A 26,367-nucleotide genomic window follows, 5' to 3' on the forward strand; every position below is an offset into this window, starting at 1 on the left:
AACAGTAGGTAAAGAAGTTAAAATATTGAGAGATACGGGAGTTAGTATGTCTCCAAAGATAAGAGATGAAAATATTTACACTCCTTCAGAAATACTACCTGTGAGAAGGGTAATTTGTAGAATGAATGGAGGGAGTAGTAGTGGCCCCATGTGTAAAATAAGACTAGAAAATCCAATCCATTCTGGAGAAGTAATAGTGGGAATGATAGAAAACCTGGCTGTTTCAGGAATACAATTTATTCTGGGAAACGATATTGCTGGATCATAAGTGGGAGTGATGCCCATGGTAGTAGAAAAGCAAAAAAGAAACCAGGGAACTGAGGGGGGAAAAAATGAAAATACCCTGGAAATGTGTTGGACTGTGTGGTGACAAGATCCCACAGCCGTAAGTTAGAACAGGAAAGGAGAGGAAGAGAGAAAGATGAAGGAGGCGAGGTTCATTTAGCTGAACTATGTTTGATGAAATGGTAAAAGCAGGTAAAGGGTCAGACAGAGGTGTTTAATTCTAAAAAATTAAACAAAGTAGGTGAATTAGCTAACCAACCTTTGACGGTGGTACAGCAGCTAAAGAAGAAAAATGTAGATAAGGAATCTACAATTCAAATATTTTCCTCTGGAGATAAAGTATTGGTGCTTTTACCAATTATAGGAGATCCTTTTAAAGCAAGATTTAGTGGTCCCTACCAAATTGAAAAAATTAGATGAGGCAAATTATCTGGTGAAAATTCCAGATAGGGAAAGGATTAAGGTATGTCATGTGAATATGCTCAAACAATATTACGACAGGCAAAGTGAACTGGAGAAACCAGTATTAGTTACATCCACTCAGTGAGGAATCAAATCCCGAGGATGTGGATTTCGATGGGCCTCAAAACAAATTGAATAAGTGCAGAACTCCTTGAAAACTGGAATCAGGTAGTAAGTTATCTGTCCTAAGAACAGAGAACTGAACTGAAAGACCTGTTGAAGAGAGATGAGAACCTATGTAGGAATAAAGTGGGGAGGACAGATGCCATAATACACGAGGCTGACATAGCAAATGCTGTTCTAATAAATCAACACCCTTACATATGTAATCTTCTCAAAGCAGTGCAGGTGGAAAAAATAGAAGCGATGTTACGAGACGACATAATAGAGCCAAGTCAAAGTGAATGGAGTTCATCTATCATGTTGGTCCCTCAACTTCATGCTACTGACCGATTCTGCGTGGATTATCGGAAGGACAACAGTGACAAAAACGGATTCCTATCCAATCCCAAGGTTGGAGGATTGTGTGGAGTAAGTTGGCCGAACCACATAACTCCCAAAAGGTGAACTTATTTTGGGTAACTGGCAAGCACCTCTCTGTTGGAAAGCGGTCACGAGTATGCTCAAACTTCAGAAGAGACTGACCTCCAATATTTTGCACCGTGGCAAGGAGGTATGGCTGGATCCTAATGAAATGAATGAGATTTCCAATGTTAATTCCCATCAACAGATCAGAGAATTAGATAAAGATGGTCTGATTATCCGCAAGCCTGTGACTGTACATTTGCAGGAAGAAAACCCTTGCAGGAAGGGCTGGCACATGGACATCGGTAAGTGGAAGGGTACAGTTATTGCCCGCATGCAGCAGAAACTAGCCTGGATGAGGAGAATGAGAACTCAGATGTCTGCTTCGCAGCTATAGGGAGTCCAAGAAGATCAATCACGAAGTATCACAGCCTGCATCTGAAGGTGAAGATAATGTCTTCAAGAGTATCTTGATGGAACACATTCACAAACTAAAGGCAACCAAGGCTTGCAAAAATCCATTGGCTGACCAAGCTGAAGGTCACAGGAGCAAGGAAACTCAAATGCAGTGCAGAACACCGGCAGACCAAAGAGGAAGTTCATGCCCAAGGAGAAACCGAAATCCTGAAAATTATCCGCACAGGTAAATGTAAGAAGAAAGCTTGGACGGAGTAATAGAGGTTCACAGCGTGGAAACAGGCCCTTCGGCCCAACTTGTCCATGCCACCTTTTTTTAAAAAAGCCCCAAGCTAGTCCCAATTGCCCGTGTTTGGCCCATATCCCTCTATAACCCATCTCATCCACGCAACTGTCTAAATACTTTTTGAAAGACAAAATTGCACCTGCCTCTGGCAGCTTGTTCCAGACACTCACCACCCTCAGAGTCCAAGTAGTGCGTTGAGTGCAAGATTTAACAGAATAGCTTAGGAGTTGCATGAATTAGTCATTGGGGATGCTGCGCAATGATTGAGTGCCCAGTCTATACAAAAGCGATGACTACTGGCTGGTTCAAAGTGCTGTCTATTGTGCGCCGTTGAGAATGCAGTGATGTGCTCCAGACTGGAATCTATTCCTATCTATCTGTCTTGATCCAAAGGGGATTACTTCACCCATCACCATGTTGAACATCACCCGCTATAGTTTTACCCACTCTGCCTTCATCTGCATATACCCCTTTTATAACTTCCTCCTCCTATCCAGACAATTTGCAGTGTCCCCCAACTTAGTGTAATTTTCAAACTTGGATGAAGGAATGTAGAATGAAGTTGCATATCTAAATCATTATATATGGCAATTCCTGGGGAGCACACTTTTTTAAAAGACAAAATTGTATCTGCCTCTGCTACTACCTCTGGCAGCTTGTTCCATACACTCACCACCCTCAATGTGGAAATAATTGTCCCTCTAGACCCTTTTGTATCTCTCCCCTCACCTTAAACCTATGCCCTCTAGTTTTAGACCCCCCTGCCTTTGGGAAAAGATGTTGACTATCTAGCTAATCTGTGCCCCTCATTATTTTATAGACCTCTATAACATCACCCCTATGTCTCCTATGCTCCAGGGAAGAAAGTCTATCCAGCCTCTCCTTATAACTCAAACCATCAAGTCCTGGCAGCATCCTAGTAAATCTTTTATGCACTCTTTCTAGTTTAATATCCTTTCTATAATAGTGACCAGAACTGTACACAGTATTCCAAGTGTGGCCTTACCAATGTCTTGTACAACTTCAACAAGACGTCCCAACTCCTGTATTCAATGTTCTGACCAATGAAACCAAACATGCCGAATGCCTTCTTCACCATTCTGCCCACTTGTGACTCCACTTTCAAGGAGCTTTTAACCTGCATCCCTAGGTCTATTTGATCTATAACTCTCCCCAACACCCTACCATTAACTGAATAAGTCCTGACCTGGTTCAATCTACCAAAATACATCACCTCACATTTAAATTCCATCTGCTATTCATCAGCCCACCAGCACCAATTGATAAAATCCTGTTGCAATCTTAGATAACCATCTTCATTGTCTACTATGCCATCAATCTTGGTGTCTTCTGCAAATTTACTAACCATGCCTCCTAAATTCTCATCCAAATCATTAATATAAAATGACAAAAACAGTGGACCGAGCATTGATCTCCGAAGCAGTGATGGTCACAGACCTCCAATTTAAAAAACAACCCTTTAAAACCACCCCATCTTCAAGCCAATTTTGTATCCATTTGGCTACCTCACCCTGGATCCCGTGAGATTTAACTTCATACAACAACCTACCATGCAGTACCTTGTCAAAGGCTTTGCTAAAGTCCACATAGACAACATCAACTGCACTGCCCTCATTTACCTTCTTGGTTACCCCTTCAAAAAAACTCACTCAAATTCGAGAGACATGATTTTCTTTCATACAGGATCCTGCAGTAATATATATACCTTCAGAAAATCACCATCTAAATTGGAGATACCAGCTCAGAAAGCATTCTAGATGAGATCACCGAAGAATATTCATACTTCCAAAAGATGCTTGGTTGTATATTCTTTGAGAATTCAAAGAATCTTGTTTATATAAAGAATTTATTTCATTATTCCTGGATGAGTCTTGTCTGGACAGCATTCTCTCGGGATTTTATTTAGTTTGTTAATTGTTTAATAAAGTTGTCACAAGTTTTAAGAATAAAAACCCGTTAATTGTTCATGATAGATAGAGTGGCAGATCCTGTTTTAATTTACCAAAACCAGTAGCTTCCTACGACCTCACACACATTCGTATAAGATTACGAGGCAAGGTATATCCCTTTGGGTGGTTCCAAAATTGCACAGAGGGACACATCACCTCCACTGTAACAGTATTGTATAATGAGATGGGATTAATTAACAATCTCATAGTTAAGCATTCTCTAGGGAAGAGTGATTATTGCATGCTTGAATTTCAAATTCAGTTTGAGGGCAATAAACTAGAGTCCCAAACTAGTGTTCTGGTGTTAAACCAGGAAATGATATAGGCATGAGGACAGGTTTGGCCCTAGTGGACTGGGCAGAAAGATTAAAAAGAAAGACAGTTGATGGTACAGTGGCAAATATTTGAGATGTTCAATTCTTTGCAGAAATATATTCCAGAGAGAGGGGGGGGGGGGGGAGGGGGGGGGGGGGAGGAGGAATGCACCTTTGTTTTCTTTAACCTCTTTGCTTAGCCAAAGGCAAAAACTTGTTTGCTTTGAAAATAGCAAGGACAATCAAGGAGTTAATAATGGGGAACACAAATGGCAGACACACAAATTAATATTTTGCCTCAGTTTTCACAGTGGAAAACACAGGAATCATCCCAATAATAACTGGTTATGCAGAGGTCGTTGAAAACGAGGAATTCAAAACATTGCATCACAGGGAAAAAGTACTGAGCAAGCTATTCGGATTAAAGACAGACAGGCTCCCAGGGCTTAATCGCCAATATCTTAAGGTCCTAAAGTGGCAGCAGAGGTAGTGGAGACATTGGTTATAATATTCCAAATTCCCTGAATTCCGGAAAGTTTCCAATGGATTGGAAAAAAGCTAACATAACACCTCTGCTCAAAAAGGGAGAAAGAAAGAAACACATCAGTAATTTTAACATTTGTTGTTGGGAAACTGTTGGAATCCATTGTGAAGGTAATAGTAACGTGACATTTGAAAAGTCAAAAAGTAATCCATCAGAGTCTGCATAGAAGGGTAAATCATGTTTGAATAAGATGCAAAAAGCAAAGTGGATAATGGAGGTCCTGTAGATGTAGCATATCAGGACTTCCAGAAGGCATCTGATAAGGCATTGCACAAAAAGGTTGATACACATGGTAAGATCCCATGGGGTTGGGGGTAATATAGTAACTTGGGTAGCGGATTGGTTAACCAACAGAAAGCAGAGTGAGATAAATGGATCTTTTGTTGGTTGACAAGCTGTAACTCATGGTGTGCCACAAGGTTCGGTCCTCAACTATTTACAAAAATTGAATTCAAGTGTGGTTGGAGGAATAAAAAGGCAACTTATGCAAATGGAGAGAAACTTCAAAATGCTTTAGTGCAGATCTAGATGCCCTTCTGCACGAATCACAGAAATTTAGTTTGCAGGTGCATCAGGTAATAATGAAGGCATACGGAATTTTGACATTCATTGCTAATGGAACAGAGTAGAAAAGTAGGAAGGTGCTGTTGCAACTGTATAGAGCATTGGTGAAACCACATCTGGGGTACTGTGCACAGCTTTGATCCCCTTAAGGATGTAAATGCATTAGAGGCAGGTCAGAGAAGGTTCACTAGATTGATGTGAGACTTGTCTTATGAAGAGAGATTGAGCAGTTTATGCCTATACTCACTGGAATTAAGAATAATGAGGGGAAATCTAATTGAGGTACATAATAAATGGTATTTATTGCCAGAGTAGGTGTAGAGCAAATGTTCACCCTTATTGAACATTCTAGAATAAGAAGCCATTGTTTTAGGCTAAAGGGTGCAGATTGAAAGCAGAAATGAGGAATTACTTAGGGGGCTGTGAATCTGTGGGAGTCCAGTGCAGTGCACGCTGGAGCAATAAACAAGTTTGAGGAGATACATAGGTATTTAATTAGTAGAGGGATGAAGGATTATGGGGAGCAGGCAGGAAGGTGCAGATAGATCAGCCATGGTCATATTGATTGGTGAAGCAGGCTTGAGGGGCTGAATTGCCTACTTCTGCTCTTATGTTAGATTAATACTGAAATGCTCACTAGAGTACTCATTCAACCTCATGACAGATTGCCAACAGCATTTCAGTTTTGGGAGTATTTGAATTATACTGAACCCACCATTTCATTTGAAGGGCATCTCCCACTCAAAAATGTTTTTATAGAACATGCAGATGCTCAACATTTTTAATAGTTTCAAATTGCAGTAATTACCTGCACGGAGGCACCTTCAACTTTACGTACAGCTTTAGAATCAAACAGAACATGTCTGCCTCTCCTTTCACAATCCTGGTAAACAATCAGTCGAATTTGGTTAACTTCAAACTCCACAGGTGTCCAGCTGTAATGGGACAAACGAGAATATTTTTTAAAAAGCAGTGTAAAAATATAAACAACATCTCAGCTAAGGGGAGGGAACGGAGAAGAGAGACAATGGAATAAGGAATTACCCACAGGATACATTTTCAATTTTGAGGTACAGAAATTGCAGATTAGAAGTGTACATTTATGGGTGGTACAATGTGTTTAAGTACTTACTCCAGGGGAATACTAAGGAAGAGTCAGAGACACACGAGTCGTGAAATGGTTATTTGTAGATAAACTAAAGGTTGCAGTCTTAATTTTGTATATTGTTCTACGTAAGAAGTCAATTGCAAAGATGACCTGGGCACAAAATGCACCACATATGCTGTCGTCAAGTTTACATGATATTTCAGCACTTAGCCAAGGAAATGCGGTGGTTTATGACTATTTCAATTGGCTAAATAAATGCTGTCTTTTCAATTGCATTTATAAAAAACATAGAACTGCATTTTATTTTAAAAATTGTTAATATGTGGGCATCGTTGGGTAGGCCAGCATTTATTACCCTTCCCCAATTGGCTTTGAGAAGGCAATGGCAAGTTGCCTTCTTAAACCGTTGCATTCTGTGTGTAGGTACACCCACAGAGCTGTTAGGGAGGGAGTTCCAAGGTTTTGACCAAGTGACATTGAAGGAACAATGATATATTTCCAAGTCAGGGTGGCGCGTGGTTTGGAAGGGAACTTGCAGGTGATGCCTAGCCTATCCAAGTCCTTCTGCAGCCCCCCTGCTTCCTCAATACTACCTGTCCCTCTACATACCTTTGTATCATCTGCAAACTTAGCAACAGTGCCTTCAGTTCCTTCTTCAAATTGTTAATGTATATTGTGAAAAGTTGTGGTCCCAGCACCGACCCAGAGGCACACCACCAGCTGCCATCCTGAGAAAAACCCCTTTATCTCCACTCTGTCTTCTGCCAGTCAGCCAATTCTCTATCCATGCCAGGATCTTACCCGTAACACCATGGGCACGTAACTTATTCAACAGTCTCCGATGCAGCACCTTTGTCAAAGGCCTTTTGGAAATCTAAATAAATTACGTACTGGTTCTCCTTTATCTAGCTTCCTTGTTACCTCCTCAAAGAACTCGAACAGATTTGTCAGACATGATCTCCCCTTGACAAAGCCGTGCTGACTCAGTCCTACTTTATCATGCACTTCCAAGTACTCCGCAATCTCATCTTTAATACTCTAAAATCTTGCCATGTATCTGCTGCCCTGTCTTTCTAGATGGTAGTGGTCTTGGGTTTGGAAGATGCTGTCTGAGGAATCTTGATTAGTTCCTGCAGTACATTTAGATGATGATGATACACAGCTATTATTGTGCGTCATTGGTGGAGGGAATGCCAATCAAGTGGGCTGCTTTATCCTGGATGGTGTCAAGCTTCTTTAGTGGAGCTGCACTCATTCAGACAAGTGATTTAATCACACTCCTGACTTGTGCCTTGTCAATGGTGGACAAGTTGGGGTGGGAGAGGAGGGGGTTAGTGTCTAAGGTGAGTTACTTGCTGCAGGATTCCTAGTCTCTGACCTGCTCTTGTAGCCACAGTATTTATATGTCAATTCTAATTAAGCTTGTGGTCAATGGTAACCCTAGGATTGAATATCATGGGGTGATGGTCAGATTCTCTCGTTGGTGATGGTCATTGCCTGGCACGAATGTTACTTCCCACTTATCAGCCCAAGCCTGGATATTGTACTGGTCTTGCTGCATTGGGCATGGACTGTTTCAGTACCTGTTGATTAACGAATGGTGCTGAACAATATGCAAATGGACATCCCCATTTCTGACCTGAAGCTCAGAGATAGTTGGGTCTACGATACTCCCCTGTCCTGGATCTGAGATGATTTGACAAAAACTACAGGACTGTAGAAACTGCATATTTAATATTGGAATGATTGCTGCTTCAGTGAAATCCAGTTTAAAAAAAATGAACAGATTGCAACTATTGGAGACAGTACATTCACCAATAGCTAAGCAAGATCCATATAAACCAGATGTTACAAAACTACTTAACTGGTCAATCTGTAGTGGTTGTGAACACCTTGACCACTTATCTAATTATGTTGTCCCAAGAGATACTGGAATATCAGTAATGTGCGCGCTCCATTTACACAACTTCATTTTTGCGCCCCCCCCGCAAAACTGCCATTTGCAGCAAAGATGTACAAATATCATAAAAGGAACACAAAATAATTTAATGACCAATAATGATTTTTTTTTAAATCAAAATTTACAACTTTGCAGTTCTACATGGGAACCAATTTAATTTTACCACAAGCTAGTCATGGTCAAATGTGTTACATTCATTGTATTACTACATTGAAGGTAAAAAAAATTAATATAGGCGTGCCGAGGTCAAAATAGCAAGAATGCCTGAAAATTCTTCATTCTCCATAAATTAACATTGTTTCATTTTGTGCAGATATTTTTGGTACAGTTGACAGATCTCTTGTAATTTTATCTTTTTTTCTTGTAATTTCAACTGTCTGGCCCACCACCTGAAACCAAGAGAGTAGGCATACAACCTGCCAACAATTATCTATATATAAAAAGTGAGCCAGGTAAGATCCTCCCTTCTAATTTACACTTCCTGCTGCTGGAGGCACCCTGCCGTTTGTGCTGGACACCTACTGCCTGGCAAACCGATGTACAACTCATGTATTTCACTGTTTGCTTATCTAAATGTGATTGCATCTCAATAGTAATTCTGCAATTATGAATTGTTTTGAGGTGCCTTCAGGATGTAATAAACAATATACAAACACAAGCTAATTTTTCTATAGCATACAAGTGAATGTTTAGTGCCACTGTACCAGCCTCAATTTTTAAATTTAAAACTATCCCCCTACTTCTTTAACACTATTTTCTCTTGTTTCAAAACAAACTATGAAAGACACCCCATAAATATGGAAATAAATTGAAAACTGGATTGAAGTTGAATTTTTAAAAATTTCATTTGTCATATATCCCCAAATTCTGTTTACACCTTCCCCTCAGTATTACCGCTAACTCAAATTTTAATCAGATTCACTACCCAACACACTAGAAGCCCCACAATTAGTTAATCCTTTACATACAAATTGGACCAATAATAAAAATGAGAACCATCTAAAATTTATACCATTACCAAGAGGCTGTATTAATGACTTCTACTGATACCACTGCACTGCCGATTATTTCATCTAGAATTGAGGGATTAGCAATAACACCAAAACATTAAACCTTGATTCCAAACATTAGCTTTCAAACCAATTCTTTCATTAATTGCTACATTAAAATTACAAAACCATGATAATCGTAGCAGCATTAGTAAAAGAAAACAAGAGTAAAATATAAACCTCAAGCGAAATAAATGTTTTCAGTCAAAGGCAGGCAAAAATCAAAGCAAGATGCAGGAGAAAATTTAACGGTTAGCAATGAACTCTTCACCAACTAATAACTTAATTTGTGCACAATGTAATAAGTATTCTAATAAATTTGGACACTGGTAAATTTGTCCCATCAAGCCTTCTCCAGTACTTTACCTGAAGTGGCTGTGCTCCATCTTCCCACACCTATAGCTAGCCACAAGAAACATGTCCTTGAGTGCACTGCTGTTATTATTTTAGCTTTCAACCATCCTAAAGCACAAGACTGTCAGATGACTTCCTCTGCAAAGCTCCTGCTGCTAATCTGACCGATAGGCACAGCACTCCACTTTGCACAGTCCAGTATGGTACTCCCAGTGGAAAGCTACAATACCACCATGAAGTGACAAAGAGCCTGGAGCATGACAATACCATAGGGCAGAAAACTGGTAGAATCAAGTCTTCAGCTACTGTATACATTTACATTCTATTCTTGGGTTACTGATAGCTGCCAAAGTTTCTGCATGTCACGAAGACTCAAGAAACAACACCCTGAATTTTATTTCTTAACCAATGTTATGAGAGTGCAGCATCTACAAGTCACTGACTCACTCACTAGTTCCTCACAGCTTTCAGCATAAATGTTTCTCCCTTTCAACTGTTTGAGTCTTGCAAAGGTCGGTTTCTATGGTCACCTGGAACCTTTCGCTTAACTTCCCAGTGCCCATCCTTCACACCTAAGACTAGACAGTACATTGATAATCATTATAACACTTACCAAAAACAAAAGGCTCATCATTTTCTCTTCCAATGCCCAGCAGGGGTAGGCCAGATAGCAATAGGATTGGAAACACAGGCTGATCATAGTGCTTTAATGATTGCCCCAGTACAAGATAATTCTGCATAGACTGGGCATTGAACTTGGGACCTTCTGGTGTGCATGGGTCAGTGCCACACCAGTCATGCACTCAGGTTAACATTACAGTTGGGGGAAGGGTTAAAATCCAAAAACAGAAACATCAGGTGATCATAACACCCATGCTATTCTTTCAATGATTTCAACCTAAAACAAACAGAGCAGGATGGTTCAAATAAGTGAATTCCACGTGAAGTTACATTACAGAATAAGAGTTCACCAATAAAATCACTTGTGTTATGCCTATGCAAGCAAACTAGATAGACGTCAAAAGTGAAAAACTGGCCTAAGTCACCAACTATTCAATTTCAGCTCTTATAATTACTAACTGTGTAATGGATCTCCTTTGCTTGTTTATTCACATGAACTCAAAATATCTAACATTAAGGAAATATCACAGGTTTTCAAATACCCGATGTAAAGAAAGCATTTGTTTGAACAGGATACAAGAATGAAAAAGTTAGTGTCATATTATTTATTATCTCTGCCTTCATTCCAAAACGTTGCTGCTGTGACTTAACTCTCAGCCAGTCCTGTACTCCCATCATACTTGTGCTTGATCTCCATGGCTCCAGGTCAAGCAACATATTGATTCTTTAAATTCTCAAGTTATTTTCAAATCCCTCCTTGGCTTTGCCCCTCCCTCTCTCTGTAATCTCTTCCAATCCCACAACCCAAATATCTGCACTCCGAATTTAGACCTCTTGTATAGATCACCAGTCATAATTGCGCCACCATTAGTGGCCATGCTTTCAATTGTCTAGGCCCCAAACTCTGGAATACCCTTGATACATCTCCACCTTACTTTTCTCCCTCAAGACTCTTCTTTAAACATACCTCTGACTAAACTTTTGATCATCTGACCCATTCTCTCTCCACAGATGCTGTCAGACCTGCTGAGATTTTCCAGCATTTTCTGTTTGCATCTCTAACATCATGCTTTGTCTTACAATGCTCCAGGAAAAAGCATTGGGATGTTTTCTTCCATTAAAGGTGCTAATTCAAATATAACCAGTTGCTGTGGCTTTTGGTGCTACAGTCAGAGAAAGTAGACATGCTTAGGAGGAATGTTTGGGGAAGGCATCGAAGGGCAGGTAATGTGTTAGAATAGACAAGTCTAGGTGTAATGCTAATCCAAATCCAAATAATCTAATGCTGTATGTCTTATTACCATGAGAATTAGACAATTTTAGGACCTGGTTTCCAACCTCAAAATTAGTTTAATACATCCCCCTGCCCTGTTCAAATACCATTTTATGCCATGTTAGAATCTAAAAATATGGCCATATCTAGAAAATTAAGCAATCCCATAATGTCACATTATGGAAGGTCATGACTCCAAGATGTGCATCCAATCCCACATCCCTTCCATCGCCAAGACCACCTATTTCCACCTCTAACATCACTCGTCTCTGCTCATGCGCTGCTAAAACCCTTATTCGAATATTTCAGTGGTCCCTTGAATAGCCTCCCAGTAACTTAAAAGTGCTGAATGTGTTTTTTCCCCTCAAACCCTTCTATGGCCTCACCACTTCCCATCTTTAACTTCCTTCAGCCCTACAACACCCTCGTGGTCATTGTGCTCATCCAATTCTGGTCTCTTGGGCATTCCAGATTTTCACATTCCATGATTGAGAGCCATATCTTTAGCTGCCTAGGCTCCACACTCGAGAGCCCTCACTCTGCTGTAAAACTTGGAATATTTGAGAAAAAGTCCTCAGTTGTTCTTGTATACCAATCTCAAAACAGCCATGGAAACTTTGGCTATAGGTCACGAGTTCTTTTCTGTAGCCTGATGCCTGACAGAGACCCAAGAAAAACAGATGAAATGCTTCAAAATCAGAAGTTGAACAATCACACAAAACAGTAAATGATCAAACTGAGAAAACATTCCGTTTTCTATTCAAGTCAGATGTAAACAATCTGCTTAAAAAGGAGGCTCTTAAAATGTAAATCACTGTATAGCCACATAAGTATCAGTAGGATTCAGTTCTTGAATTAAGATATCAAATTCATGCAATAGATAAAAATGCATATAATGCAAAGGAAAACTTCGTTTGCTTTGGCCATTCCAGCTGATATATTCTGCCATATTTAATATTTTGTTTATTTTTCTTCTGTTTTGTGCTGACCAGAAGTACTCAAATGTTGAAAAATACAAGTCTATATCTCAATTTTTCACAAACTAAAAAGCATGCAAAAGAGAAACAACCATAGACAAGTTAGAAATCACATAATAGAGCTCCCTGATCCATCACAGTGCTGAAGAGCAAGTGAAAAAATTGTGTCTTGGGGTACAAGTATGATTTCTGCTCTTTGTCAATTTAGTTCATCTCAGCCCAGATGACAAAAAGGTTCTGCAATTGTCCTTGGTGTTCCTAGGCTGTGGAGCTTTAAAAAAAATCAACCAAGTTTATCACTTTTTTACTCCAGTGACTGTTGTTCAAAAGTACAAGCATGAGGAGGTAGATAGGTTCCAAAACCTTGCTATTCATATCCTAACTCACCAAGTCTCATTCCACTGTCCTCATTGACAATGCATTAACTCTTCATTAAATAATGCCTCAATTTTAAAGTTCCTCATTTACAATGCCATTCATGGTCTCGCTCCACACTCTTTATAATCTCCTCCAGCCCTTGGTATATCTGCACTTCTCTAGCCTCATGTATGGTGGCCATGCCTACAACTTCCTCAGCCCCAAAACTGAGTTCCCCTTGAATGCCATTTTCCTTAAAACCTACCAGTTTGATCCAGCTTTTAGTCGTCTGCCCTAATATCAGCTGATGTGGCTCCAGATTTGTTTGATAAGGCTTTGATATTTCAAGTTGTTGCCGCCTGGATACTAAACAGACAACTGATCTTCTGATGGTTCAGTTGGTACATGCAAGATTTAGTGGATCCAAACAATACACGTCAAGGCGTTAGAGACTGACTGGATTCAAACCTAACTCTTTTAGCTTAGCTAGCATAGTCATGGGTGCTTTGGTTCAACTCATTTCCTGTGGGTTAACTACAATGAAGAAATGGAGATGGGAGGAAGAAAAGGGTAATTTTGAGTATTTGTTGGAAAGTCAGTTTTTGGGCATTGGGCAAGAACAGGATCAAGCTTGGCGGTAGTGCTTTCAATTCATCAAGAAGGTTGGTGGTACATTTTATGAGCTCTCATGGAGGATGGCCAAGCAGACAAGGTACCAGAGACTGCAGTACTTCAGAATGAAAATGAGAATTTTAATTTTAACGGGAAACTGTTCATCTTTTTCAATTGCCTCAATACTGCTGCAATAGTGTACCTATTTGCCTCTGCCAATTTCACCCCTTTCTGCTTTCCATAAACTGTAAAACCCACATTTTTATCCTTTAAACAACCAATTTTCAATTCCTTTCCAACACTCAATTATTCTCTTATGACAAAGCATTGCATGTGCATATTGCATTTCCTCAAATGAAAGCTGCATGATGAAACAGGCTGTCATTTTTCAAAAAAAATATTAGTGCAAATTCACCCAATTGCAATCTTCAAAAGTAAAAAAAACTATATTGTTCAATAACATTTTTTTAATTCCTCTATAATTCTATTTAAAACCTACAATTGCAAAATGTGCAAAAAGAACCAAAAATGACTGAAGCTTCTGCACTGTTCCTGCGCTTCATTAGTTAAACCAGTATTGAGTACAGAACAGTTGTCACGAGTTAATAACTAATCACAGCATCACATGGTGCTTTCTGTATGGCTCCTCTAGACACATGCTTTTGTGACTCGCCCTGCAAGGTTGTTCAAACATTGGCTACAACAGCCTCCGACTGCTGTCATGTGAGTAGCTATCATCTGATAGCTCTTAGCAACCTTGCTGATCTCAGCAGGGCACACACACAATACAAATATATCAAACTTGTTTAAAAAATCTATAGTATAGCAACAAACATGAATCTGCTGAAATGGATTATGGACTCAAAAGAGTAACCGTTTTAAAATCAACACGGCATTAAAACAAATTCTACACTGGCTCAGCAAGGCACACAAGATAAAAATACTTGTGTTCTTCCATCTGTTGGGTCTCTGCATTTGGCAACAAATTCTGACTACTCCCATTGTGCATAACTTAAATTTCACATTAGATCCTATAGGGAGAAATTAGCGCTAACAATATACTTGGAGGAAAGATGTACAGAAGAGATTCTTTAAAATGATCCCAGGGATAGAGAACTGTAGCTATGATGGTAGATTGGAGAGGTTGGGATTGTTTTCCTTGCAGAAAAGGCGGCCGAGGGGAGTTGAGATAGGGGTATTCACGATCCTGATGAGTATGGGCAGAGTAAATAATGAGAAACTGTTCCCACTTGTGAGCTTCAAGAATTAGAGGGCATAGATTTCAAACTAATTGGCAAAAGGGACAAAAAGAGGAAAAAAATCCAGAGGGGAGTTGGAATCTGGAATGAACTTCATGAAAGGGTGGTGGAGGCAGGTTTGATCAAAGGTATTTAAAAAATGGAATTAGATTTTATAATTAATTAACAGGATGTGAGCATCTCTGGCTGGGCCAGCATTTAGTGCCCATCCCTAACTGGGGTGGCACAGTGGTAAGCACTTGCTGCCTCACTGCACCAGGGACCCGGGTTCAATTCCTGGCTTGGGTCACTGTGGGGAGTCTGCACGTTCTCCCCATGTCTGCGTGGGTTTCCTGCCACAGTCAAAAGACGTGCTGGTTAGATGCATAAGCCATGCTAAATTCTCCCTCAATGTATCTGAACAGGCACCGGAGTGTAGCGACTAGGGGATTTTCACAGTAACTTCATTGCAGTGTTAATGTGAGCCTATTTGTGACGCTAATAAACAAACTTTAAACTAACTGCCTTCCATTTCACATTGCTGTGGGTCTGGAGTCACATGTAGGCCAGACTGGGTAAGGATGCCAGATTTCCTTCCTTAAAAGAACATCAGTGAACCAGATGAATTTTTAGTAGACTTTTAATTCCAGATTTCTTTTTTTTTTAAATGGAATTCAAATTTCACCATCTTCTGTGCTGGGATTTGAACCAGAGTCCCCAGATCTTGCCCTGGATCACTAGTCCAGTGACAATACCACTTCATCACTGCTATCTGAAAAGCTAGATTATGAGGATAAGGCAGGGAAGAGGGAGTAGGTGCAGACTTGTTGGACAAATGGCCTCTGCACTATAAAGATTGTGATTCTGATTCAATATAGACTTCATGATAAAAACAAAAGTAAATGAAAACTCTACTTCTAACACTCTTACTACAAACTTCTACAACAATTATAGTCAATTTGGGATTCAAGAATGATGCGATGCTTTAGTTGCTCAACATAAAAAGCTTTAGTGTAAATGGTTAAGTTGTTCCATCAAAATGAGTTGAAGCTTAATCTTGTGCCACTTTACAACCCACAAATCAATATGGAAAGACTGGTATTTAAATAGGACTTGTTCACAGCTGGAAGCATTCTCTCTCAAATTGCTTGGAAATGAAGCAACTCGGACAAATTCTAGAGCTATTTTCAAACAACAAGCTCTGAAAAATAGCAATGAGATTCCTGAGCATCGAAACTTTGAAGAAAGAATGCTGGCTAATATCACTGACCCAATAAAATAGCCATAAACTGAAGCTCCTACAGTGAAGATTAACAGTTTAGTCCATTCCCTTCCCCAGGTTAAGGACAGTCTTTTTTAAAAAATGAGCAACTACAACCTCCACTTTGCAGTACTTTTAACAATTAAAAGGTCAAAAAGATGTTCCATAGAATCACTTGAACACTAAGATATTTGGAAAGGTAACCAAGGGTTTTGTGAAAGAGGTAGATTGATTTAAAAGAGCTAGAGAGAATTTAGGAGGCAGTGCCATCTAGGTTCTAGATGGCTTCAGGCATAGCTGCCAATGGTGGAGCAGTGGATAGTGTGTTGTGCAAGCTGGTGGTCTGGAGTACAGTAGAGAGGTGGACATTGCCATAAAGATTTGGACACAAGGATGAGATTAAAATCAAAGTGTACTTCAAACAAGAAGTTCACAAAAACTCTTCAGTAATTCCCCATAGGTTTTTTTTAAAAAACAGTACAAAAGTAAGCTTGCAGAGAACATAGAGACTGACACTAAGAGTTTCTATAGATGTGAAGAGAAGGAGGTTGGTGAAGACAAATGCAAGTCCTCTACAGACAAAAATAGGGCAATGTACAATAGGGGACAAAGAAATGACCGAGCAACTGAATACATACTTTGGTTCTGTCTTCACAAAAGAGGACACAAATTAGATATCAGAAATGTTGGAGAATGCAAGATTTAGAGAGGGAGATTAATATTAGGAGAGAAATGGTGCTGGGAAAATTGATGGGTTTGAAGGCAGATAAATCAGCCTGATGATCTATACCCCAGAGTATATCAGGAAGTGGCTCTAGAAATAGTGGATGCATTGGTGATCATCTTCCAGGATTCTAGAGAATCTGGAATAGTCCCTGCAGATGGGAGGCTACTGAACGTCACTCCAATATTAAAAAGGGAGGTAGAGAGAAAACAGGGAATTATAGACCAGTAAGCTTAACATCGGTAGTGGGGCAAATTTTCAAATCCATTATCAAGGACTTTATAGCAAAGCATTTAGAATGGCAGGATCAGACAGAGTCAGCTTGGATATACAAAGGGGAAAATCAGGCTCGACAAATCTGTTGGAATTCTTTGAAGAAGATATAACCAGTCGAGTTGACAACGGGGAGCCAGTTGATGTGGTATATTTGGACTTTCAGAAAACATTTGACAGAGTCCCTCATAAGAGATTATAGTGCAAGATTAAAGCACATGGGATTTAGGGAAGTGTATTGAGATGGATAGAAAACAGGTTGGCAAAGAGGAAACAAAGAGTAGGAATTAATGGGTCCTTTTCAAACTGGCAGGCAATAACAAGTGGGGTGCCACCGGGGTCGGTGCTGGGACCCCAGCTATTCACAATATATATTCATGATTTGAAATGAGGGAACAAAATGCACACCTCAGTTTGCAGATGATACCAAGTTGGATGGGAGGGTGAACTGTGACGAGGATGCAGAGATCCTTCAGCATAATCTGGACAGGTTGGGCGAGTGGGCAAATCAATGGCGGATGCAGCATAATTTGGATAAATGAGAGTTTATTCACTATGGAAGCAAAAACGGGGGGGGGGGGCGGGGAAATGTGCAGTGGGACCTGGGTGTCCTTGTGTACCAGTCACTGAAGGTAAGCATGCAGGTGCAGCAGGCAGTAAAGGTGGCAAAATGGTATGTTGGCCTGCATTGCAAGAGGTTGCGAGTTCAGGGCCTTGGTGTTGCCACACCTAGAATATTGTGTGCAGTTTTGTTCTCCTGTACTGAGGAAGGATGTTCTCTCTCTCTCTAGAGAGAGTGCAGAGAAGGTTTACCAGGCTGATTCCGGAGATGATAATGAATGGCAGAGCAGGCTCGAAGGGCCGAATGGCCTCTTCCTGCTCCTATGTTTTGGGATGTTCATCAGCATTCCATTGTTGAATTCATTGGACCCTAATGCCACAGAATATTAGGAGATTAAATTTACAAGTACAGTATTCAAAATAATGAGCAAATGATATGACAAGTTGCATATATTGCCTTAAATGTAGCAAAATATGCTAAGGTGTTTCATAGGAATGTTAATAACATTTGACACAAGATTAGGGCAGCTTGGCTAAAGACAGATATTATAGGGTGCCCTAAAGGAGGAAAAAAAAGTGAATAGGTTTGGGGTCAGCTGCAAGCAGCAAACCATTTGCCCATCTCGGCCAGGGAAGGCATGTTGTGCTGAGAGATGAAAGAAAGGCAAAAGGAAAGTAAATAACTTAGAAAATGGGAATTGCTCTCTTCAGCGTACACAGAATAGTCCAATTTAGTGAAGGATTACACATACTGAATGAGTTGTTGCACTCATTTAAAATTTGATTTCCCGCCTTTCATTTATTTTTACCAAAGGCTGAAAGACACTTTCTGCAGAATAACGTACATAGATTTTGGAAGGGGTGGAGAGAGAAAATCTCAAGTCAAATTCTAATTTTAAATTGTTAGGAGTTTCTCCTTTTCAAATGTGAAAAATTCTTGCTTGCTTTTCCTGGCTTTCATTGACTGATCAAGTCTCAACTAAACTTGTTATTCACAACCTGTGACTCAAAGATTTTGGATCCTTTCACAATACCACAGAGCACCAACGATGCAGAAGGAGGCCATTCAGCCCATCGAGCCTGCACCGACAACAATCCCACCCAGGCCCTATCCCTGTAACCCCACGTATTAACCCCATCGCCCTGACACAACGAGGCAATTTAGCATGGCCAATCAACCTAAACCACGCATCTTTGGACTGTGGGAGGAAACCCACAAAGACATGGGGAGAACGTGCAAACTTCAGAGTCACCAGAGGCTGGAATTGAACCCGGGGCCGTGGCGTTGTAAGGCAACCGTGCTAACGATTGTGCCACTGTGCCACCCTAAATAAAACAGTTTTAATAATCAATTGCTGCACACACAGTTGAACTGTATTAACATATTCCAGAAGAACAAGTCAAATTGTAAATACTGGGGCATTCTACTGCAGCAGGGCAACAAACAGCATATGTTAATTACACTTGCTGCTACACATCAGAAATTCTCTGTCCAAAGTTGCTGAAACTGAACTGTCAAGTGCACAGCAAGGGAAACTGGGCATCTAGGGTCCTAGTGACCAGGGCAAGTGACAAAATATCACCTAAAGAGTTAATGTTTCAGAAATAAATAGCAAAAAGATGGAAGTGAATTAGAGCGGGAGAATTTATGCCAAATTAGACATGGAAAGGAGAATTTATGGAGGGAAAGATGGCAAAGAGGCAAAATGACAAAAGAAAAGCAAGAATTTTTTTTTGAAAAAGAGTCCATTTTAAAATCTTCCCAAAAACCTGTCTTCGGTCTCTGCCACAAATTCCACTCCTGGCCTGGCAACTGTTTTGAGGTTGATTCACAGCCTTGAGTATCATTTGACCCCGAAATGAGCTTCTGACCACATTTCCAGACCATCACTAAAACTGTCCACTTTACCTGGCTGTTCATTTGAGATGCAGCATTGCTGGGCAGGCCAGCATTTATTGCCCATCCTAAAGTGCCCTTCAGAAGGTGGTGGTAACCAGACCATTTAGTGAAGATGTAGCCAAAGTACAGGAAAGGGGCTCTAGGACTTTGACCTAGTCACAGTTTGATACAATTTCTTTAAAGGATGGCATGGGCAAATATATACAGAAGATTGTATGAATTAATGCAGTTAAATACATCAGAGTCAGTTTCACAACAGTGATATCATGGATATATTGATCATAGACTGCAGGAGTGAAAGTAAAGGGTATAACATTTTTTCACATTTACTCTTCTTCCACAAGTTTGCACCCACATGCAGGCACAGAAGTAAACTACATCTGTAAATTTTTTCCAGACAGCCAGCTTCGCCAATCAGTCTATGCAAGCAAAGCTGGGCAGTGAGCCGAAATTGTGGCTTTAGTGCTCCTTTCATGATTTATCCCCATGCTAACTTCTGTTGCTTGGGAACTGTCAGCATCTCAGTTCAAAAATGGGAACTGCCTTCTTCATGCTGGAAAATCTGAAGAATTACAGCCAGATGATCGCCAATGATACTGTACTTGGAGTAACCATTCAGTACAATCTCAAACCAAATGGGGCCAGGGTCTGTGGGATATTTAGAGCAGGGAACATAACGATTAATCAAACCCAATTTTAAAGCCAATGATCTGGAGCGGAGGAGGTTGAGGGGAGACTTAATAGAGGTTTATAAAATGATGAAGGGGATAGATAGAATGAACGTTCAAAGTGGTTGGGGTGTGGAATGGACTGCCTGCAGTGATGGTGGAGTCAGACACTTGAGGAACATTTAAGCGGTTATTGGATAGACACATGGAGCCACACCAGGATGATAGGGAGTGGGATAGCTTGATCTTGATTTCAGATAAAGCTTGGCACAACATTGTGGGCCGAAGGTCCTGTTCTGTGCTGTACTGTTCTATGTTCTATGATCTGCTCTTATTTTTTTCTATTTTCAGAATAGATTCCTATACTTACATTACAACAGAAAGGATCTCCCTCCAGAGAGGTGTAATTTGTGTGGCAAGTTGACACGGACAACAAACAACGAAGACCAAAGAAGATTACAACACAGGAACAGGCCCTTCGGCCCTCCAAGCCTGCACTGACCATGCTGCCTGACTGAACTAAAACCCCCTATCCTTCCAGGGCCCATATACCTCTATTCCCATCCTATTCATGTATTTGTCAAGACACCCCTTAAAAGTCACTACCTTCCCCGGCAACGAATTACAGGCACCCACTACACTGTAAAACAAATCTGCTTTGTACATCTCCTTTAAACCTTGCCCCTCGCACCTTAAACCTGTGCCCCCTATAATCGAGTCTTCCACCCTGGGAAAAAGCTTCTGACTGTCCACGCATCTCAATCTTGTAGACTTCTGTCAGGTCGCCCCTCAACCTCCGTCGTTCCAGTGAAAACAAACCAAGTTTCTCCAACCTCTCCTCATAGCTAATGCCCTCCATACCAGGCAACATCCTGATAAATCTTTTCTGTACCCTCTCCAAAGCCTCCACATCCTTCTGGTAGTGTGGCGATCAGAATTGAACACTATATTCCAAGTGCGGCCTCACTAAGGTTCTATAACCTTACATTGCAAAAAGGTGGAAAACTTGACAGGAAGAGTGTGGAGACAAACAGTTGATCTCCCTGATGTCAGAAGATGCTGTTTCTCTCCCCACTTTTCCCTTTCTGCTATTTTATTTTGCTTTTCTCGCCTTTCAGATGGAGATGATGGGCTGTGAGATAGGGACAGAAATCACAAATTGAAAACTATATTTAGATTAGGGTCTCAGTAACACTCTCTGCTAGTTCCTCAATCATTCATGCGTTTCACCATTATCTATATACCTCCATATTTCATTAGCTCCCCTCCCTTTTCTACTGCACAGAATAAATTTTAAAAAGTGGACATTGGCCCTACAAGAGCTTCTGCTGATACATAGCAACCAATTACTTTTCACCAGAAACAGATCAGATAGGTCCACTTCTAGAAATCAGCACTGTAATCATTCCACACACCGTCTGTGACAATGCAAGGACGCATTAAAGTGCAAGGCAAAAAGACATTGTGAAATATTCTGATTGGTGTGTCAAAGTAGAGATCCTTGAAGCTGTTGACTATGAGACACAATCCTATATGAAGCATTTTGAGCTTCTCAACTTTGCCTCCCAATTTTTTAAAACCAAGAATTGAACTGCCCTTTTCTACAAAATTCTGTTCCACAGAAATAGGGTGGGACATCAATGGTATATGAACTTGGGGGGAAAAAAAATTGGGTGCTCATCAAAATACGTTTGGGAACTTTTGGTCTAGACCATATCTTTCTCTCCAGCTCCAAAGCATGTGATATGATCTAATTCATGTACACAGCTAAATAAAGCAGCTATGTAACCAGGCATATCTTTTGCTTCATTGCAATACACTGTTGGGAATAGAGGACAATTACTATTTACTACACAAAGTTCAGTGAATGTGTTCACACTTATGAACCATAAAGTTTGAATATTTTAAATTGAAACCAGAGTATTCATAAACACTTTATAATGTAGACCGAAAAAAAATTGAGATTAGACTTGTTCTTGAAGTGAAATTATTTCCTTGAGCTCAGAAATTTGAATTTGCCCATGAGAAAGCTGAGCTGAATACCTTCTGAGACAAAGAAGTAGAATCACCAGTTTTCAAACCAAAACAAACTACAGTCCTGCGTTTTCTTTCGACTATCCTTCATCACATGGTGCAATTATTCCTATAGCCAAAAGCCTCCATTAGTTTTTGTTGTTTGTGAATCACTATAGGGATCAAATCCAAAAGGCACCAATTTCTATAAGTGAATTCTCAGAATCCCTACAGTGCAGAAGGAGGCCATTCACCCATCAAGGCTGCACCAACAATCCCACCCAGGCCCTGTAACTCCACATATTTACCTTACTAACCCCCCCTAACACTGGCCATGCTAAATTGCTCAATCAACCTAACTCGCACATTTTTGGACTGTGGGAGGAAACCGGAGCACCCCCTCACAGTCATGGGGAGAATGTGCAAATTCCACAAAGACAGTCACCCAAGCTGGGAATTGAACCTGGATCCCTGGCGCTGTGAGGTAGCAGTGCTAACCACCGTGCCACTCATTCTACCAATTTCCCCATTTTCCATAAACCTATGACTATGTGGCCAAATTCCTCCCCAACTCGATTTTCAAGTTTGCTGATGACACCACTGTAGTGGGACGGACCTCAAACAATGACGAGGCGGGATACAAGAGAGAGAATCTGGTGAACTGGTGCAACAACAGTAATCTCTCCCTCAATGTCAACAAAACGAAGGAGATAGTCATAGACTTCAGGAAGCTTGGTGGAGGGCATGCCCGTCTACATCAGTGGGGATGAAGTAGAAATGGTTGAGAGCTTCAGGTTTTTAGGTGTCCAGATCACCAACATCCTGTCCTGGTCCCTCCATGCTGACACTATTGTTAAGAAAGCCCAACACCTCTACTTTCTCAGAAGACTAAGGAAAATTGGCATGTCCGCTACGACTCTCACCAACTTTTACAGATGCACCATAGAAAACATTCTTTCTGATATCACAACTTGGTACAGTTCCTGCACTAAGACCGCAAGAAATTATAAAGGGTCATGAACGAAGCGCATCACACGAACCAGCCTCCCACCCATTGACACTGTCTATACTTCCCACTGCCTCAGAAAAGCAGCCAGTATAATTAAGGACCCCAGGCACCCTGGACATTCTCTCTTCCACCTTCTTCTGTCGGGAAAAAAATACAAAAGTCTGAGGTCACGTACCAACCAACTAAAAACGGCTTCTTCCCTGCTGCCATCAGACATTTGAATGGACCTCACATTAAGTTGGTCTTTCTCTATGACTGTAACACTACATTCTGCACTCTCTCCTTTTATTCTCCAAGTACAGTATGCTTTGTCGATAGTGTGCAAGAAACAATACTTTTCATTGTATACCAATACATGTGACAATAAATCAAATGACTGTAGAAATAAAAGATGTATTGGGCGTTCTAATTCAGAGCATTAAACTTCATGAGTCTACTGTTGACAGAAACAGGAAGTAAAAGAGACAGCAGGGAAATATACCAGTGCTATAATGGATCAGATTGATCTTTTAAACTAGCCAGAATCTCATTTCTCCTGGATTGAATACCTGTTAACAGCAAATTACTGCGGATGCTGGATCCGAAACAAAAATCGAAAATGCTAGAAAATTTCAGCAGGTCTGACAGCGCCTATGGAGCGAGAACAGAGCTAATATCGAGTCTGGATGACCCTTCGTCACCCTGTTGCTTAGTGGTTGATTTCAGATTTATTCTTCTTTGAATTACCAACAGTACAATTTGCAAGGCAGCGCCTCAGCAAAATTAGTATTCCTAAAACTTTCCCTTTTTATAATGGTGTTGGGAACAACGGAGCATAGCTGATCATTCTTTCAAGCACCAAATGAATGTTGATTCATCCAACAGCTATCTAAAGGTCACAGCATAATGTTATAGGTTCATTTATTTCCCTTGTTATCAAAGAATTGCACTTGTGTAGCACTTTTCACAAGCAATGGACATCTCAAAGCACTTTAGAGCCAATGTAACACTTCTGAAGTGTAGTGTAATGCTATTGTAATGTAGGAATCATAAACAACCAATTCTGCGCATAGCAAACTTCCACAACACCAATGTGAGAATGATCAGGTAACCTGCTCTTATGTTGATTGAGGGGTGAGTATTGGCCAGTATACCAGGAATAATTCCACTGTTCTTCAAAATTCTTTATATCCATGTCTCCACTTCTCATCAGAAAGATGGTGTCACCAACAGTCCCCCAGTACTACAATTGATTGAAGCATTTGAACCCAAAACCCTATGACTCAGAGGCAAGAGTATTACCAACTGAGCCACAGCTGGCTCTGTAGGTGGTTGGGCAATTATATTTGCTTTACTATAGAACAATGGTTCCCAAAGGGTGCGGCGCGCCACACTGGTGTGGTGAGAGAGGATGGCAAGTGTGGCGGGAAGATTCAAGGACAAAGAAACATTTAAACATGGTTTAAAGAAGCGTTGTTTTATGCTTTCTGGGTGTCCCATGATCATATTATAAAGTAGTTGTGTTCTATGTTATGAATCAAGCACTGCTAGGAGTTGTTTTTTTTTGTTTTTGAATGTATTGAATGTATTTCTTATCAATAAAAAATTTGGTGTGGCACAAGCAAATTTTTATTCCAAAAGTGCAGCCCAGTGAAAAACGTTTGGGAACCACTGCTATAGAGAACTGAACTCTGCCTGTGTTTCATACCGTCGATTCTGAGATAGGATCTTCACAAAAGTACCTTTCACAACACCAAATGACCCAAAGTCCTCATCTTCCTCTCTGACTTGGTGCATTTTAGACAAAATGCCAACTACATTCTGTTGCAGGAAATTCTACTTACAAATTGAAATTTTGATATACAATATCTGAAAAGGAGCCCGGTGTCTCACTTTACCATCAAAATCAGCTTAAGTGACCTATTGGCGACATCGGCAGACATCTGGCAGGATTTGGTTAGCTGATCAGAAATTTATTCTTCTGGACATTAAATGAGGGTTGAATAGAATTAAATTAGCCAAATTGCACTGCCCGAGAATCACTTATGGCCATTTGGATTCAAAGTCACGAATATCTTAACTATGTCAAGGGTTGGGTTGTGGGTTTAAAATTAAATGCGGTTTGCACATGTAGATTCAAAATAACAGAATTATAGGAGCTGTTGTCTGTACAGATTAGAAAATGAAATTAAAGCAGGAGCCTATGAAACATGATGACATCGCCATCATGTAAGCAATGTAACCACTTAGATATATAAAAGTGACCCTCAATAGAGTAACCTTTGCCTATGAAACTGAACCCCCTTTTTGGTCAAAAAAGAAAATAGTCCAATGCTTTCCTGAGGGAAGAGAATTAGTTAATCATGCTGTACAGTGTCAGCTAAATCACATTAAAATGCTTACCCCAATACTTCAATTAGTACCACATCAAATAGATGATGCAGCCACAATAGATTAGTCTCATTCAGTACATATACTTTCAGACCTCGACCCTTCCTGTGACTGAATGATACTTGCTGGGGTACAGTACTGCAAAATCCTGTTGCTCTCCAGCACTCCATCTAACAGACATTAGTTCAAAACTGTGCTGGAGAATGATTTTAAGCAACCAAAGTTCAGTTAACTAAGTGCAGAATAGGGATTAAGCTTGGGAGCTTGTTGTTATATTCCTCAATAGCTCCAAGTTGTAAATTGGTCAATTTTCATTTAAAAAAAAAAAATAGGCTTTCTTCCTGCCATCAAAAATTTAACAAGTCATGTGCACAGACCAATAAATTAGTAAAAATACACATTGACATTCAGTTCATTAAAACCGAAAATTGCCCACAAAAAGATCTTGTAAAGTTAGTCGTCACCAGTGTGATAAACCTGGTACAAGATATAGTATTAACAAAGTTTAGGCATTAAAATTACTCCAAGCTTCTCATGCTAAATCCAGTCTGAAGTGGCCATAAATATAAAAGTACTTGAATGTACAGATTATAGAAGCAGTATTAATATCCTTCTATTTACTTCCCTGGTGTCAACTGGAAGAATACTAATTGTATATGGACAATTTTCACA

At 40.2% G+C, this 26,367-nt stretch overlaps 1 protein-coding gene and 1 pseudogene across 4 annotated transcripts in view; one reads left to right on the forward strand and one right to left on the reverse strand.

Annotated features, from left to right (window-relative positions):
* The window catches only part of LOC144493043 (folliculin-interacting protein 2-like), a 168,005-nt gene that overhangs the window by 93,227 nt on the left and 48,411 nt on the right, over positions 1–26,367 (reverse strand). For all 4 annotated transcript variants that reach the window (XM_078211885.1, XM_078211902.1, XM_078211877.1 and 1 more), the window contains exon 2: positions 6,176–6,302. In XM_078211885.1, coding sequence (XP_078068011.1) covers positions 6,176–6,302 — 127 coding nt within the window. The remainder of the gene's footprint in view (positions 1–6,175; positions 6,303–26,367) is intronic.
* Positions 1,367–1,919, forward strand: LOC144501302 (large ribosomal subunit protein eL19 pseudogene; annotated as a pseudogene).

The sequence above is a fragment of the Mustelus asterias genome, chromosome 1 (genome assembly GCF_964213995.1).
Source record: "Mustelus asterias chromosome 1, sMusAst1.hap1.1, whole genome shotgun sequence".
NCBI lineage: Eukaryota > Metazoa > Chordata > Chondrichthyes > Carcharhiniformes > Triakidae > Mustelus > Mustelus asterias.